The sequence below is a fragment of the Oncorhynchus masou genome, chromosome 11 (assembly GCF_036934945.1).
Source record: "Oncorhynchus masou masou isolate Uvic2021 chromosome 11, UVic_Omas_1.1, whole genome shotgun sequence".
Classification (NCBI taxonomy): domain Eukaryota; kingdom Metazoa; phylum Chordata; class Actinopteri; order Salmoniformes; family Salmonidae; genus Oncorhynchus; species Oncorhynchus masou.
The window spans coordinates 2998042-3017334 of record NC_088222.1 but is presented as its reverse complement, the minus strand read 5'-3'; the positions used below and the strand labels follow the sequence as shown (position 1 = coordinate 3017334).

The 19293-nt window shown below is 44.6% G+C and overlaps 1 protein-coding gene across 1 annotated transcript in view; it reads left to right on the top strand.

The window, feature by feature from the left end:
• palm2akap2 (PALM2 and AKAP2 fusion) overlaps nt 1-6587 on the top strand; it is a 167954-nt gene extending 161367 nt beyond the window's left edge. The window contains exon 8 of the mRNA XM_064977228.1: nt 5758-6587. Within this exon, the coding sequence (XP_064833300.1) occupies nt 5758-6587 (830 nt within the window). The remainder of the gene's footprint in view (nt 1-5757) is intronic.
• The last annotated feature ends 12706 nt before the right edge of the window (nt 6588-19293 follow it).

Sequence of the window (19293 nt, the reverse complement as noted above, 5' to 3'; positions counted from 1 at the left end):
TTGTAGCTAGGACAGGACTAGGGGTGGTAGAGAGGACAGGACCAGGGGTGGTAGCTAGGACAGGACCAGGGGTGGTAGAGAGGAGGACCAGGGGTGGTAGCTAGGACAGGACCAGGGGTGGTAGAGAGGAGGACCAGGGGTGGTAGAGAGGACAGGACCAGAGGTGGTAGCTAGGAGAACCAGGGTTGGTAGAGAGAAGGACCATGGGTGGCAGAGAGGAGGACCTGGGGTGGTAGAGAGGAGGACCATTGAAGGTAGAGAGGATAGGACCAGGGGTGGTAGCTAGGACAGGACCAGGGATGGTAGCTAGGACAGGACCAGGGGTGGTAGGGATGGTAGCTAGGACAAGACCAGGGGTGGTAGCTAGGACAGGACCAGGGTTGGTAGTTAGGACAGAACCGGGGGGGGTAGAGAGGAGGACCAGGGGTGGTAGCTAGGACAGGACCAGGGGTGGTAGCTAGGACAGGACCAGGGGTGGTAGCTAGGAGGACCAGGGGTGTGTAGCTAGGAGGACCTGGGGTGGTAGAAAGGAGGACCAGTGGTGGTAGAGAGGGGGACCAGGGGTGGTAGAGTAGACAGGACCAGGGGTGGTAGCTAGGAGGACCAGGGGTGGTAGAGAGGAGGACCAGGGGTGGTAGAGAGGAAAGGACCATGGGTGTTAGAGAGGAGGACCAGGAGTGCTTGCTCAGACAGGACCAGGGGTGGCAGAGAGGACAGGACCAGGGGTGGTAGCTAGGATGAACAGGGGTGGTAGAGAGGACAGGACCAGGGGTGGTCCAGCTAGGAGGACCAGCTAGGAGGACCAGGGGTGGTAGAGAGGAGGAACATGGGTGGTAGAGTGGAGGACCAGGAGTGGTATCTAGGACAGGATCAGGGGTGGTAGAGAGGGTAGGACCAGGGGTGGTAGAGAGGATAGGACCAGGGGTGGTAGCTATGACAGGATCAGGGGTGGTAAGGGTGGTAGAGAGGACAGGACCAGGGGTGGTAGCTTGGACAGGACCAGGGGGGATAGCTCGGACAGGACCAGGGGTGTGTAGCTAGGAGGACCAGGGGTGGTAGAGAGGAGGACCAGGGGTGGTAGAGAGGAGGACCAGGGGTGGTAGCCAGTAGGACCAGGGGTGGTAGCTAGGAGGACCAGGGGTGGTAGAGAGGAGGACCAGGGGTGGTAGAGAGGAGGACCAGGGGTGGTAGAGTGGAGGACCAGGGGTGGTGGAGAGGAGGACCAGGGGTGGTAGAGAGGAGGACCAGGGGTGGTAGCTAGGAGGACCAGGGGTGGAAGAGAGGAGGACCAGGGGCAGTAGAGAGGGGGACCAGGGGTGGTAGTTGTTCTCTCCTTAGTTGAGAGAACAACACACTCCCAAGCTGAGAGAACAACACATTCCTTAGCTGAGAGAACAACACACTCCCAAGTTGAGAGAACAACACACTCCCTAGCTGAGAGAACAACACAATCTCTAGCTGAGAGAACAACACACTCCCTAGCTGAGAGAACAACACACTCCCTAGTTGAGAGAACAACACACTCCCAAGTTGAGAGAACAACACAATCTCTAGCTGAGAGAACAACACACTCCCTAGCTGGGAGAACAACACACTCCCAAGTTGAGAGAACAACACACTCCCTAGTTGAGAGAACAACACTCTCCCAAGTTGAGAGAACAATGGGGAACAACTTCATAGAGCACTCTGCTCATGTCAGCTCAGAGAAGGAGCCGAGCGAACAGACAGATAGGGGGAACGAGAGACGGAAGGAGAGACAAACACAGTATCTGGGACTGGATTGGTTATAACACATTATAACTGGGGATACCCTGGGACTGGTTATAACACATTAAAACTGGGAGATACCCTGGGACTGGTTATAACACATTAAAACTGGAGATACCCTGGGACTGGACTGGTTATAACACATTAAAACTGGAGATACCCTGTGACTGGTTATAACACATTATAACTGGGAGATACCCCGGGACTGGACTGGTTATAACACATTATAACTCGAGATACCCTGGGACTGGTTATAACACATTATAACTCGAGATACCCTGGGACTGGTTATAACACATTAAAACTGGCGATACCCGGGGACTGGTTATAACACAATAAAACTGGAGATACCCTGGGACTGGTTATAACACATTACAATTGGAGATACCCCGGGACTGGTTATAACACATTACAACTGGAGATACCCCGGGACTGGTTATAACACATTACAACTGGAGATACCCTGGGACTGGTTATAACACATTACAACTGGAGATACCCTGGGACTGGTTATAACACATTATAACTGGAGATACCCTGGGACTGGTTATAACATACCCTGGGACTGGACTGGTTATAAACATTGGAGATACCCTGGGACTGGTTATAACACATTACAACTGGAGATACCCTGGGACTGGTTATAACACATTACAACTGGAGATACCCTGGGACTGGACTGGTTATAACACATTACAACTGGAGATACCCTGGGACTGGTTATAACACATTAAAACTGGAGATACCCTGGGACTGGTTTTAACACATTATAACTGGAGATACCATGGTACTGGACTGGTTATAACACATTACAACTGGAGATACCCTGGGACTGGACTGGTTATAACACATTAAAACAGGAGATACACTGGGACTGGTTATAACACATTAAAACTGGAGATACCCTGGGACTGGACTGGTTATAACACATTAAAACTGGAGATACCCTGGGATGGTTATAAGACATTACAACTGGAGATACCCTGGGACTGGACTGGTTATAAAACATTAAAACTGGAGATACCCTGGGACTGGTTATAACACATTACAACTGGAGATACCCTGGGACTGGTTATAACACATTACAACTGGAGATACCCTGGGACTGGTTATAACACATTAAAACTGGAGATACCCTGGGACTGGACTGGTTATAACACATTATAACTGGAGATACCCTGGGCCTGGACTGGTTATAACACATTACAACTGGAGATACCCTGGGACTGGTTATAACACATTAAAACAGGAGATACCCTGGGACTGGTTATAACACATTAAAACTGGAGATACCCTGGGACTGGACTGGTTATAACACATTATAACTGGAGATACCCTGGGCCTGGACTGGTTATAACACATTAAAACTGGAGATACCCTGGGACTGGTTTTAACACATTATAACTGGAGATACCCTGGGACTGGTTATAACACATTACAACTGGAGATGCCCTGGTACTGGACTGGTTATAACACATTACAACTGGAGATACCCTGGGACTGGTTATAACACATTAAAACTGGAGATACCCTATGACTGGACTGGTTATAACACATTAAAACTGGAGATACCCTGGGACTGGACTGGTTATAACACATTAAAACTGGAGATACCCTGGGACTGGTTATAACACATTATAACTGGAGATACCCTGGGACTGGTTATAACACATTATAACAGGAGATACCCTGGGAATGGACTGGTAATAACACATTAAAACTGGAGATACCCTGGGACTGGACTGTTTATAACACATTAAAACTGGAGATACCCTGGGACTGGTTATAACACATTACAACTGGAGATACCCTGGGACTGGTTATAACACATTATAACTGGAGATATCCTGGGACTGGTTATAACACATTATAACTGGAGATACCCTGGGAATGGACTGGTTATAACACATTAAAACTGGAGATACCCTGGGACTGGTTATAACACATTATAACTGGAGATACCCTGGGACTGGTTATTACACATTATAACTGGAGATACCCTGGAACTGGACTGGTTATAACACATTACAACTGGAGATACCCTGGGACTGGACTGGTTATAACACATTAAAAATAGAGATACCCTGGGACTGGTTATAACACATTATAACTGGAGATGCCCTGGGACTGGACTGGTTATAACACATTAAAACTGGAGATACCCTGGGACTGGTTATAACACATTACAACTGGAGATACCCTGGGACTGGTTATAACACATTAAAACTGGAGATACCCTGGGACTGGACTGGTTATAACACATTAAAACTGGAGATACCCTGGGACTGGTTATAACACATTACAACTGGAGATACCCTGGGACTGGTTATAACACATTATAACTGGAGATACCCTGGGACTGGTTATAACACATTATAACTGGAGATACCCTGGGAATGGACTGGTTATAACACATTAAAACTGGAGATACCCTGGGACTGGTTATAACACATTACAACTGGAGATACCCTGGGACTGGACTGTTTATAACACATTAAAACTGTAGATACCCTGGGACTGGTTATAACACATTACAACTGGAGATACCCTGGGACTGGTTATAACACATTATAACTGGAGATACCCTGGGACTGGTTATAACACATTATAACTGGAGATACCCTGGGACTGGACTGGTTATAACACATTAAAACTGGAGATACCCTGGGACTGGTTATAACACATTATAACTGGAGATACCCTGGGACTGGACTGGTTATAACACATTACAACTGGAGATACCCTGTGACTGGTTTTAACACATTATAACTGGAGATACCCTGGTACTGGTTATAACACATTATAACTGGAGATACCCTGGGACTGGACTGGTTATAACACATTAAAACTAGAGATACCCTGGGACTGGTTATAACACATTATAACTGGAGATACCCTGGGACTGGACTGGAGATACCCTGGGACTGGTTATAACACATTATAACTGGAGATACCCTGGGACTGGTTATAACACATTATAACTGGAGATACCCTGGGACTGGTTATAACACATTAAAACTAGAGATATCCTGGGACTGGTTATAACACATTATAACTGGAGATACCCTGGGACTGGTTATAACACATTAAAACTAGAGATACCCTGAGACTGGACTGGTTATAAGACATTATAACTAGAGATACCCTGGGACTGGTTATAACAGCAGTGTGTTGATGGAAAATGGTGTGTCATAACCAATCTGTTGATCATTTCTTGTCCTGCTGTGCTAACGTAGTAACCATATGGCAATCATGTGGTAACATGCTATATTCTGTGTGTCCAATAATATTTTAGTGGTAACATGCTATATTCTGTGTGTCCAATAATATTTTAGTGATACCATGCAATATTCTGTGTGTCCAATAATATTTTAGTGATACCATGCTATATTCTGTGTGTCCAATAATATTTTAGTGATACCATGCTATATTCTGTGTGTCCAATAATATTTTAGTGATACCATGCTATATTCTGTGTGTCCAATAATATTTTAGTGGTAACATGCTATATTCTGTGTGTCCAATAATATTTTAGTGGTAACATGATATATTCTGTGTGTCCAATAATATTTTAGTGGTAACATGCTATATTATGTGTGTCCAATAATATTTTAGTGGTAACATGCTATATTCTGTGTGTCCAATAATATTTTAGTGATACCATGCTATATTCTGTGTGTCCAATAATATTTTAGTGGTAACAATCTATATTCTGTGTGTCCAATAATATTTTAGTGATACCATGCTATATTCTGTGTGTCCAATAATATTTTAGTGATACCATGCTATATTCTGTGTGTCCAATAATATTTTAGTGATACCATGCTATATATTCTGTGTTTCCAATAATATTTTAGTGATACCATGCTACAGTGTCTCCCCTTCTGTGTGTCTCTCTTTGTCTGTCTGTCTGTAGCGATGTACGCCATGGTGATGTGCCCATTGTAAGACTTTAATGGTAACGATATGATGTGTTCTGTTTGTTTGTAGCGATGTACGCCATGGAGATCAACGTGGAGAAGGACAGGAAGACAGGCGACACCAGGATCCTCTCAGCATCTTCCGTCAGCCCTGACGAGGTGCCCCAGCGTGGGGTCAAGGTCTTCGACGACGGCCGGAAGGTTGTCTATGAGGTCCGTTCGGGCGGGTCCACCACCCTGGAGAATGGGGTTCACCCCTGGAGCTCCCAACAGGTGGACGAGCTGATGCAACGTGTCGGGGTACCCGCCGGTCAGGCCGACGGGGGTAAGGCTAAGGTTACTATCACCCCTGTTGGTACTGGTGACACCAAAACCTCCCCCAGCTCCACTGACCGCACAGATGAGCTCCCTACCACCTACATCACCCCCCCAGCCATCCGTAGCCCTACCACCATGGCCCACAAGGTTCCCCAAGCTCCAGGCGCCCCTATCACAACCCAGCCTCCACCCCGTCGGGAGGTAACCTACGAGGGAGAGGTGCTGGAGGCTCCCCAGGCAACGGTGGAGAAGCCAGTCACTATGATCTTCATGGGCTACCATAACGTAGACAACCAAGATGAAACCAAGAGGCTGCTGGGATTCGACGGCACCATCAAGGCTGAGATCGTCCTGATCGATGACGACGATGAGAAGTCGTTACGGGAGAAAACAGTCACCGACGGCTACTCCGTAATCGACGGCAACGCCGCTGACCTGGTGTCCGGCGCCCGGCCGCTCAGCGACACCACCGAACTGTCGTCGGAGGGGAAGGACGAGAGCTCTGCCACGGCCACCAAGGAACTCCCCTCCCCAGCAGGTATAGAGAAGAAAAAGCGCTGCCATTGCTGTACTATCATGTGACCTCATTACTTTAACTACACTACCCACAACTCTCTAGTTTTTCCTGGGACTGCCGGGAGGGAAGAGCTCGTTGGTTCATCGAGGCTCTGATCCTCCTCCTCCCTAAACCCTCCTCTTCCTCATCCTCTTCCTCCTCGTGGCTACTAACAGAACCTCCACCTGCCCTCTGACCTCTGGGACCTGGCTGGGGTTACAGCACTCTCTTTATCTGACCTTTGACCTACAAACTCTCTCCTCTGTGAGCTGGTTGTGTCCAAACCTTGACCCCCTCTGTGAGCTGGGGAAGCAAAGCATCCTATCTCATCTCTAGCCTTTCTGAGTTGTCCCTAGACACTGATCTCGGGTCAGTTGTTCCTTTCCCCCAATAACGGTTAAGGACAGGATTGGGAGAGGGGCAGCTGATCCTGGATCTTTAGCTAGGGGAAACCTCACACCGGAGGACAACACTACCAGAGCAGACCAGAGCAGACCAGTGCAGGGGTTTGGTTGGACAGTCAGATGCTAGTTTATTTATACACAACACATTGTAGTGTGGTGGTTACTAAATGTTATTTGGGAATAATCAACCATGAGAATAGACAACAAGGACATCATCAAAACAAGCATGTCACGTAAAGAAAGAAATTGTCTGTAAGAAATAGGCTACAATACAGTGATAAAACTTGACTGTCTTGTTCCCGAACTGAATCTGAAGATGAAAGAGTCAGTTTGGGTGTTTGTGTGTAATTTAGATTGGCTCATATCTCAACAATCATCTATCAGCCACTCCTGAACATCATCTATCAGCCACTCCTGAACACTATCTATCAGCCACTACTGAACACTATCTATCAGCCACACCTGAACACTATCTATCAGCCACTCCTGAACACTATCTATCAGCCACTAGTGAACACTATCTATCAGCCACTCCTGAACACTATCTATCAGCCACTCCTGAACACTATCTATCAGCCACTAGTGAACACTATCTATCAGCCACTCCTGAACACTATCTATCAGCCACTCCTGAACATCATCTATCAGCCACTCCTGAACACTATCTATCAGCCACTAGTGAACACTATCTATCAGCCACTCCTGAACACTATCTATCAGCCACTAGTGAACACTATCTATCAGCCACTCCTGAACACTATCTATCAGCCACTCCTGAACACTATCTATCAGCCACTCCTGAACACTATCTATCAGCCACTCCTGAACACCATCTATCAGCCACTCCTGAACACTATCTATCAGCCACTACTGAACACTATCTATCAGCCACTAGTGAACACTATCTATCAGCCACTCCTGAACACTATCTATCAGCCACTCCTGAACACTATCTATCAGCCACTCCTGAACACCATCTATCAGCCACTCCTGAACACCATCTATCAGCCACTCCTGAACATCATCTATCAGCCACTCCTAAACACTATCTATCAGCCACTCCTGAACATCATCTATCAGCCACTCCTGAACACTATCTATCAGCCACTCCTGAACACTATCTATCAGCCACTAGTGAACACTATCTATCAGCCACTCCTGAACACTATCTATCAGCCACTCCTGAACACTATCTATCAGCCACTCCTGAACACCATCTATCAGCCACTCCTGAACACTATCTATCAGCCACTCCTGAACACCATCTATCAGCCACTCCTGAACACTATCTATCAGCCACTCCTGAACACTATCTATCAGCCACTACTAACGCTATCTATTAGCCACACCTGAACACTATCTATCAGCCACTCCTGAACACTATCTATCAGCCACTCCTGAACACTATCTATCAGCCACTACTGACGCTATCTATTAGCCACACCTGAACACTTTCTATCTGGAACACCTAAACATTATCTATCAGCCACTCCTGAACACTATCTATCAGCCACACCTGAACACTGTCTATCTGGAACACCTAAACACTATCTATCAGCCACTCCTGAACACTATCTATCAGCCACTCCTGAACACTATCTATTAGCCACACCTGAACACTTTCTATCTGGAACACCCAAACATTATCTATCAGCCACTCCTGAACACTATCTATCAGCCACTCCTGAACACTATCTATCAGCCATTCCTGAACATCATCTATCAGCCACTCCTGAACACTATCTATTAGCCACACCTGAACACTATCTATCTGGAACACCTGAACATTATCTATTAGCCACTCCTGAACACTATCTATCAGCCACTAGTGAACACTATCTATCAGCCACTAGTGAACACTATCTATCAGCCACTAGTGAACACTATCTATCAGCCACTCCTGAACACTATCTATCAGCCACTCCTGAACACTATCTATCAGCCACTCCTGAACACTATCTATCAGCCACTCCTGAACACTATCTATCAGCCACTCCTGAACACTATCTATCAGCCACTCCTGAACACTATCTATCAGCCACTCCTGAACACTATCAAATCAGCCACTCCTGAACAGATCTATTAGCCACTCCTGAACACTATCTATCTGGAACACCTAAACACTATCTATCAGCCACTCCTGAACACTATCTATCAGCCACTAGTGAACATCATCTATCAGCCACTACTGAACACCATCTATCAGCCACTCCTGAACACCATCTATCAGCCACTCCTGAACACTATCTATCAGCCACTCCTGAACACTCTCTATATGGAACACTTAAAAATGATCTATCGTCCACTCCTGAACACTGTCTATCAGCCACACCTGAACGCTATCTATCAGCCACTACTGAACGCTATTTATTAGCCACACCTGAACACCATCTATCAGCCACTCCTGAACACTATCTATCAGCCACTCCTGAACACCATCTATCAGCCACACCTGAACACCATCTATCAGCCACTACTGAACACTATCTATCAGCCACTCCTGAACACTATCTATCAGCCACTCCTGAACACGATCTATTAGCCACTCCTGAACACTATCTATCTGGAACACCTAAACACTATCTATCAGCCACCTGAACACTATCTATTGCCACTAGTGAACATCATCTATCAGCCACTACTGAACACCATCTATCAGCCACTCCTGAACACCATCTATCAGCCACTCCTGAACACTATCTATCAGTCACTCCTGAACACTCTTATATGGAACACTTAAAAATGATCTCCCACTCCTGAACACTGTCTATCAGCCACACCTTATGGATATCTATCAGCCACTACTGGCTTTTTATTAGCCACACCTGAACACCATCTATCAGCCACTAGTGAACACTATCTATCAGCCACTCCTGAACACCATCTATCAGCCACTCCTGAACACTATCTATCAGCCACTCTTGAACACCATCTATCAGCCACTCCTGAACACTATCTATCAGCCCCTCCTGAACACCATCTATCAGCCACTCCTGAACACCATCTATTCCACTCCTGAACACCATCTATCAGCCACTCCTGAAAACTATCTATCAGCCACTCCTGAAAACTATCTATCAGCCACTAGTGAACACTATCTATCAGTCACTCCTGAACACCATCTATCAGCCACTCCTGAACACTATCTATCAGCCACTCCTGAACACTATCTATCAGCCACTCCTGAACACTATTATCAGCCACTCCTGAACACTATCTATCAGCCACTCATGAACACTATCTATCAGCCACACCTGATTAACACAGGTGGATTGTAACATCATTAAACACTATCTATCAGCCACTCCTGAACACTATCTATTAACCACACCTGAACTTTCTATTTGGAACACTAAACATTATCTATCAGCCAGTTTTTGAAATATATCCACTCCTGAACACTATCTATAGCCACACCTGAACACTGTCTATCTGGAACACCTAAACACTATCTATCAGCCATTCCTGAACATCATCTATCAGCAAAAAACTCCTGAACATATCTTTATGCCACACCTGAACACTTTCAGAACACCCAAAATTTTCTATCAGCCACTCCTGAACACTATCTATCAGCCACTCCTGAACACTATCTATCAGCCATTCCTGAACATCATCTATCAGCCACTCCTGAACACCATCTATCAGCCATTAGTGAACATCATCTATCAGCCACTAGTGAACACTATCTATCAGCCACACCTGAACACTATCTATCTGGAACACCTGAACACTATCTATCAGCCACTCCTGAACACTATCTATCAGCCACTAGTGAACACTATCTATCAGCCACTCCTGAACACTATCTATCAGCCACTCCTGAACACTATCTATCAGCCACTCCTGAACACTATCTATCAGCCACTCCTGAACACTATCTATCAGCCACTCGTGAACACTATCTATCAGCCACTCCTGAACACTATCTATCAGCCACTCCTGAACACTATCTATCAGCCACTCCTGAACACAATCTATCAGCCACTCCTGAACACTCTCTATATGGAACACTTAAAAATGATCTATCGTCCACTCCTAAACACTGTCTATCAGCCACACCTACATCTATCAGCCACTAAAACGCTATTTATTAGCCACTCCTGAACACTATCTATCAGCCACTCCTGAACACAATCTATCAGCCACTCCTGAACACTCTCTATATGGAACACTTAAAAATGATCTATCGTCCACTCCTAAACACTTTATACACTACATGACCAAAAGTATGTCGAACATCTCATTCCATAATCTTGGGCATTAATATGGAGTTGGTCCCCCCCTTTGCTGCTATAACAGCCTCCACTCTTCTGGGAAGGCTTTCCACTAGATGTTGGAACATTGCTGCTATAACAGCCTCCACTCTTCTGGGAAGGCTTTCCACTAGATGTTGGAACATTGCTGCTATAACAGCCTCCACTCTTCTGGGAAGGCTTTCCACTAGATGTTGGAACATTGCTGCTATAACAGCCTCCACTCTTCTGGGAAGGCTTTCCACTAGATGTTGGAACATTGCTGCTATAACAGGCCTCCACTCTTCTGGGAAGGCTTTCCACTAGATGTTGGAACATTGCTGCTATAACAGCCTCCACTCTTCTGGGAAGACTTTCCACTAGATGTTGGAACATTGCTGCTTCCATTCAGCAACAAGAGTATTAGTGAGGTCGGGCACTGATGTTGGGTGATTAGGACTGGCTCTGATGTTGGGTGATTAGGCTCTGATGTTGGGTGATTATGACCGACTCTGATGTTGGGTGTTTAGGCTCTGATGTTGGGTGATTAGGACCGACTCTGATGTTGGGTGATTAGGCTCTGATGTTGGGTGATTGGGCTCTGATGTTGGGTGATTAGGCTCTGATGTTGGGTGATTGGGCTCTGATGTTGGGTGATTAGGACTGGCTCTGATGTTGGGTGATTAGGACTGGATCTGATGTTGGGTGATTAGGGATGTTGATCTGATGTTGGGTGATTGGGCTCTGATGTTGGGTGATTAGGACTGGCTCTGATGTTGGGTGATTAGGACTGGATCTGATGTTGGGTGATTAGGCTCTGATGTTGGGTGATTAGGACTGGCTCTGATGTTGGGTGATTAGGCTCTGATGTTGGGTGATTAGGACTGGTTCTGATGTTGGGTGATTAGGACTGGCTCTGATGTTGGGTGATCAGGACTGGCTCTGATGTTGGGTGATCAGGACCGGCTCTGATGTTGGGTGATTAGGACTGGCTCTGATGTTGGGTGATCAGGACTGGCTCTGATGTTGGGTGATCAGGACCGGCTCTGATGTTGGGTGATTAGGCTCTGATGTTGGGTGATTAGGACTGGCTCTGATGTTGGGTGATTATGCTCTGATGTTGGGTGATTAGGCTCTGATGTTGGGTGATTAGGCTCTGATGTTGGGTGATTATGCTCTGATGTTGGGTGATTAGGCTCTGATGTTGGGTGATTAGGACTGGCTCTGATGTTGGGTGATTAGGACTGGCTCTGATGTTGGGTGATTAGGCTCTGATGTTGGGTGATTAGGCTCTGATGTTGGGTGATTAGGACTGGCTGTGATGTTGGGTGATTATGCATAACCATGTGATGTAGTGTAGTGAGGGTTATGACATGTCATTGGTTGATAATGTGACATAGTGTAGTGAGGGTTATAACATATGAAATAGTGTTGTGAGCGTTATAACATGTCATTGGGTTAACCATGTGACATAGTGTAGTAAGGGTTATAACATGTGAAATAGTGTAGTGAGGGTTACAGCACATCATTGGGTTGATAATGTGACATAGTGTAGTAAGGGTTATAACATGTTATTGGGTTGATAATGTGACATAGTGTAGTAAGGGTTATAACATGTTATTGGGTTGATAATGTGACATAGTGTAGTGAGGGTTATAACATGTCATTGGGTTGATAATGTGACATAGTGTAGTGAGGGTTATAACATGTAATTGGGTTGATAATGTGACATAGTGTAGTATGGGTTATAACATGTCATTGGGTTGATAATGTGACATAGTGTAGTATGGGTTATAACATGTCATTGGGTTGATAATGTGACACACTGTAATATGAGTTATAACATTTCATTTGGTTGATAATGTGACATAGTGTAGTGAGGGTTATAACATTTCATTTGGTTGATAATGTGACATAGTGTAGTATGGGTTATAACATGTCATTGGGTTGATAATGTGACGTAGTGTAGTGAGAGTTGTGCTGAGGGTCAACTTGAGGTCCAGTTTCTATGGCAGACCTTAGTTTACAAGTATTGTGGGGCTCTGGTCTAAAGTAGTGCACTATATAGGGAATATGGTTCTAAAAAGCTCTGGTCTAAAGTAGTGCACTATATAGGGAATAGGGTTCTATAGGGCTCTGGTCTAAAGTAGTGCACTATATAATGAATAGGGTTCCATAAAGCTCTGGTGTAAAGTAGTGCACTATATAGGGAATAGGGTTCCGTAGGGCTCTGGTGTAAAGTAGTGCACTATATAGGGAATAGGGTTCCATAAGGCTCTGGTGTAAAGTAGTGCACTATATAGGGAATAGGGTTCTGTAGGGCTCTGGTGTAAAGTAGTGCACTATATAGGGAATAGGACACAGGCATACGGTTTCAGAACCAACAGAGCTTCTGAGATGTGTATAGAATGTCTACTGTGGTGAAACAACTGCCTCTCTGTCTAAAGCTAACGTACTGGGACATATTCAACTACAACCTTGAAACAAACCACTTTTCAACCCAAAACTAACAACAACAAACTAACTAATGCTTTCATTTGTCATAAGCTGAGTCATTTGATTTTGTTTCACCGTCCCATTTCCTTTTTCAGAATTCAGGATCATCACATACACTGTCTATAATATCTCACAAACACATTCACCACATTCACGTTCTTCTTTCAAACCTCTCAGTCCAGCCTGCCAGTCAGTCAGTCAGCCAGCCAGCCTGTCAGCCAACCTGCCAGTCAGTCAGTCAGTCAGTCAGTCAGTCAGCCAACCTGCCAGTCAGTCAGTCAGTCAGTCAGCCAGCCTGCCAGTCAGTCAGTCAGTCAGCCAGCCTGCCAGCCTTTCAGCCAGCCTGTCAGTCAGTCAGTCAGCCAGCCTGCCAGCCTGTCAGCCAGCCTGCCAGTCAGTCAGTCAGTCAGCCAGCCAGCCTGCTAGTCAGTCAGTCAGCCAGTAGTCTGTTGTAGTAGTGAATCTCTATCGATCTCCCTCTGTATGGTAAATTAACTAGTCTAATAAACAGATTTCTCCACTGTGTCCTTCCTCCTTTGTCTTTGCTATGATTCTTTCTCTAACTCTTCTTCCAAAATCAGGACACTGCTCTACCTCAACTTGGCACAACACTACAATACCCTACACTAACACTACTCGACCTCTACTCTACTCTACTCTACTCTACTCTACTCTTCTCTACTCTACTCTACTCTACCTCTACTCTACCTCTACTCTACTCTTCTCTACTCTACTCTACTCTACCTCTACTCTACCTCTACTCTACCTCTACTCTACTCTACCTCTACTCTACCTCTACTCTACCTTTACTCTACTCTACTCTATCTCTACTCTACCCTACTCTTCCTCTACTCTACCTCTACTCTACCTCTACCCTACCTCTACTCTACCTCTACTCTACTCTACCTCTACTCTACTCTACTATTCCTCTACTCAACCTCTACTCTACCTCTACCCTACCTCCACCCTACCTCAACTTGGCACTACACTACAATAACCTACTCTACCTCTACTCTACCTCTACTCTACTCTATCTCTACTCTACTCTACTCTACCTCTACTCTACCTCTACTCTTACTCTACTCTACCTCTACTCTACTCTACTCTACCTCTACTCTACTCTACCTCTACTCTACCTTTACTCTACTCTACTCTTCCTCTACTCTACCTCTACCCTACCTCTACTCTACCTCTAATCAACTCTACCTCTACTCTACTCTACTCTTCCTCTACTCTACCTCTACTCTACCTCTACCCTACCTCTACTCTACCTCTACTCTACTCTACCTCTACTCTACTCTACTATTCCTCTACTCTACCTCTACTGTACTCTACTCTATATCTACCACTACCCTACCCTGCCTATCTACCACTACCCTACTTCTACCCTAACACTACTCTACAACTACTCTAATCTACCACTCTACCACGACTTTACCAATATTTCAGCACTGTTCAACCACTACTCTACCACTACTTTACTCCACCACTACTCTACCACTAATCTACCACTACTATACAACTCCTCTATCACTACTCTATCAATACTTCAGCACTGTTCAACCGCGACTCTACCACTACTCTACCACTACTTTACTCCAGCACTACTTTACTCTACTATACCACTACTCTACCACTTCTCTACTCTACAACTACTATATTCTACTACTACTCCACCACTACTCCACCACAACTCTACTCTATATCAACCTCTACCCTATTCTACCTATCTACCACTACCCTACCACTACTCTGCAACTACTTTGATCTACCACTACTCTACCAATACTCTACCACTACTCTAATCTACCACTACTCTACCACTACTCTACCACTACTCTAATACTACCCAACAACTACTCTACTCTGCCAGTACTCTACCACTACTCGACCACTACTCTACAATACCACTAATCTACCACTACTATACAACTCCTCTACCACTACTCTACCAATACTTCTAACTAATCTATTCTACTACTACTCTATCACTACTCTACCACTACTCTACCACTACTTTACTCCACCACTACCCTACCACTACTCTACTCTACCACTACTTTACTCTACCATTACCCTAGCTCTACTCGACTACTACTCTACCACTCCTCTACCACTAATTTAAAACATCTCTACAACTACTATACCACTATTCAACCACTACTTTACCAATACTCCATCTCTAATCTACCACCACTACTATACAACTATACCACCAATACTATACCACTACTCTACCACTACTATACCACTACTCTACCACTACTCTACCACTACTATACCACTGCTATACCACTACTCTACTCTACAACAACTCTACTCTACAACTAGTATACCACTACTCTACCACTGCTCTACTCTACAACTAATCTATTCTACTACTCTATCACTACTCTACCACTACTCTACCACTACTTTACTCCACCACTACTCTACCACTACTCTACTCTACAACTACTCTACTCTACCACTACTCTACCACTACTCTACTCTACCACTACTCTACCACGTCTCTACCACTACTCGACCACTACTTTACTCTACCACTACCATACCTCTACTCTACCACTACTCTACCACAACTATACCACTACAGTACCACTACTCTACTCTACAATACCACTACTCTACCACTACTATACCACTACTATACCACCATTCAACCACTACTCTACCACTACTCCACCTCTACTCTACCACCACTACTATACCTCTACTCTACCACTACTCTACTATACCACTACTCTACCACTTCTCTACTCTACAACTACACTATTCTACTACTACACTACCACTACTCCACCACAACTCTACTCTACAACTACTCTACTCTACCGGTATTCTAGCACTACTCTACTCTACCTCTTCCCTACTCCACCACTACTCTATCACTACTCCACTCTACCTCTTCCCTACTCTACCACTACTCTATTCTTCAATAACACTACTCTAACACTGCTTTGCAACTACCACTACTCTACTCTTGTACTACAATATTATCCCACTACTCTACAACTACTCTATCACTACTCTACTCTCCCACTACGCTACCTCTACTCTAAAACTAATCTCCAACTACTATACCACTCCTCTACAACTACTCTACCATCACTCTACCACAACTTAAGCACTATTCTACCACTTCTCTACCACTACGTTACCTCTTATCTACTCTACTCTACACTACTCTACCACTCTACACTACTCAACCTCTACACTACATCTACTCTACTCTACATCTACTCTACTCTACACTGCTCAACCTCTACTCTACTCAAACTCTACTCTACCTCTACACTACACTACTCTACCTCTACTCTACCTCTACTCTACCTCTACACTACTCAACCTCTACTCTACTCAAACTCTACTCTACCTCTACTCTACACTACTCAACCTCTACATCTACTCTACTCTACCACCACTCTACTCTAACACAACTTTAATCTACCACTACTCTACCAATACTCTAACACTACTCTAATCTACCACTAATCTGCCTCTCAACAACTACTCTACTCTGCCACTACTTGACCACTACTCTACAATACGACTAATCTACCACTACTATACAACTCCTCTACCACTACTATACCACTATTCAACCACTACTCTACCACTAATCCACCTCTACTCTACCACCACTACTATACAACTATTCCACCAATACTATACCACTACTCTACCACTACTATACCAATGCTCTACCACTACTCTACAACAACTCTACTCTACAACTACTATACCACTACTCTACCACTGCTCTACTCTACAACTAATATATTCTACTACTCTCTACCACTACTTTACCACGACTCTAACACAACTCAACATCTACTCTACTCTAACACTACTCAACAACTACTCTACTCTACCACTACTCTACCACTACTCGACCACTCCTTTACTCGACCATTACCATACCTCTACTCTACCACTACTCTACCACAACTATACCACTACACTACCACTACTCTACTCTACCACCACTCTACAATACCACTACTCTACCCCATACTATACCACTACTATACCACCATTCAAACACTACTCTACCACTACTCCACCTCTACTATACCAATATGCTACCACTACTCTACCACTACTCCACCTCTACTCTACCACCACTACTATACCCCTACTCTACCACTACTCTACTATACCACTACTCTACCACTTCTCTACTCTACAACTACTCTATTCTACTACTACTCCACCACTACTCTACTATACCACTACTCTACCACTACTCTACTCTACCACTTCCCTACTCTACCACTACTCTATTCTTCAATAACACTACTCTAACACTGCTTTGCCCCTACCACTACTCTACTCTTGTACTACAATATTATCCCACTGCTCTACAACTACAATACCACTACTCTACTCTCCCACTACACTACCTCTACTCTAAAACTAAACTCCAACTACTATACCACTACTCTATCACATCAAAACAACTACTCTACCATTACTCTACAACTACTATACCACTCCTCTACCACTACTTAAGCACTATTGTACCAGTACTCCACAACTACTATACCACTACTCAACCACTACTTCACCACTAATCTACCATTACTCTACAACTACGATACCACTATGTTACCTCTTATCTACTCTACTCTACTCTACCTCTACTCTACTCAAACTCTACTCTACCTCTACTCTACTCTACACTACTCAACCTCTACTCTACTCTACACTACCCTACATCTACACAACATCTACTCTACTCTACCACCACTCTACTCTAAGACAACTCTACTCTATATCTACCTCTACCCTACTTCTACCTATCTACCACTACCCTACCCTACCCTACTCTACCTATCTACCACTACCATACCTCTACTCTACCACTACTCTACAACTACTCTAATCTACCACTACTCTACCACTACTATACCACTACTCTACAACTACTATACCTCTACTCAACCACTACTACACCACTAATCTACCATTGCTCTACAACTACTATACAACTACTCTACCACTACGTTATCTCGTATCTACCATTGCTTTACTCTACCCTACCACAAAAACTACTATTCTCTACCTTACCATTACTCTACAACTAGTCTACAACTACTCTACCAATACTCTAACACTACTCTAATCTACCACTACCCTACTCTACCACTACCCTACCACTACTCTACACTACCACTACTCTAACACTACTCAACCACTAGTCTACTCTACCAATACTCTAATCTACAACTCCTCCACCACTACTCTAAAACCACTCTACCTCTACTCTACCTGTCATGTCTTATTATGTCTGTTCCTGTCCTTTCTCTTCACTCTGTCTCTCTCTGCTGGTCTTTTTAGGTTACCTTCTCTGTCTCTCCTTCTTCAGCTGTTCTACACATTCACTCTTTCCCACCTGTTCTCTCTTTCCCCTCTGATTAGGTCTCTATTTCTCTCTCTGTTCCTGCTACTTTCAGTGTCTGACATGCCAGAAGCAAGCTGTCGTCTCGTTTGCTTCCACCTTGTCCTATCCAGTCTGCCTGGCAGGTGCATCCTGCACTATACACGTTCTTTTTTCTGTTATGTACTTGAGTCGGTTTTAACAGAAAACAGAG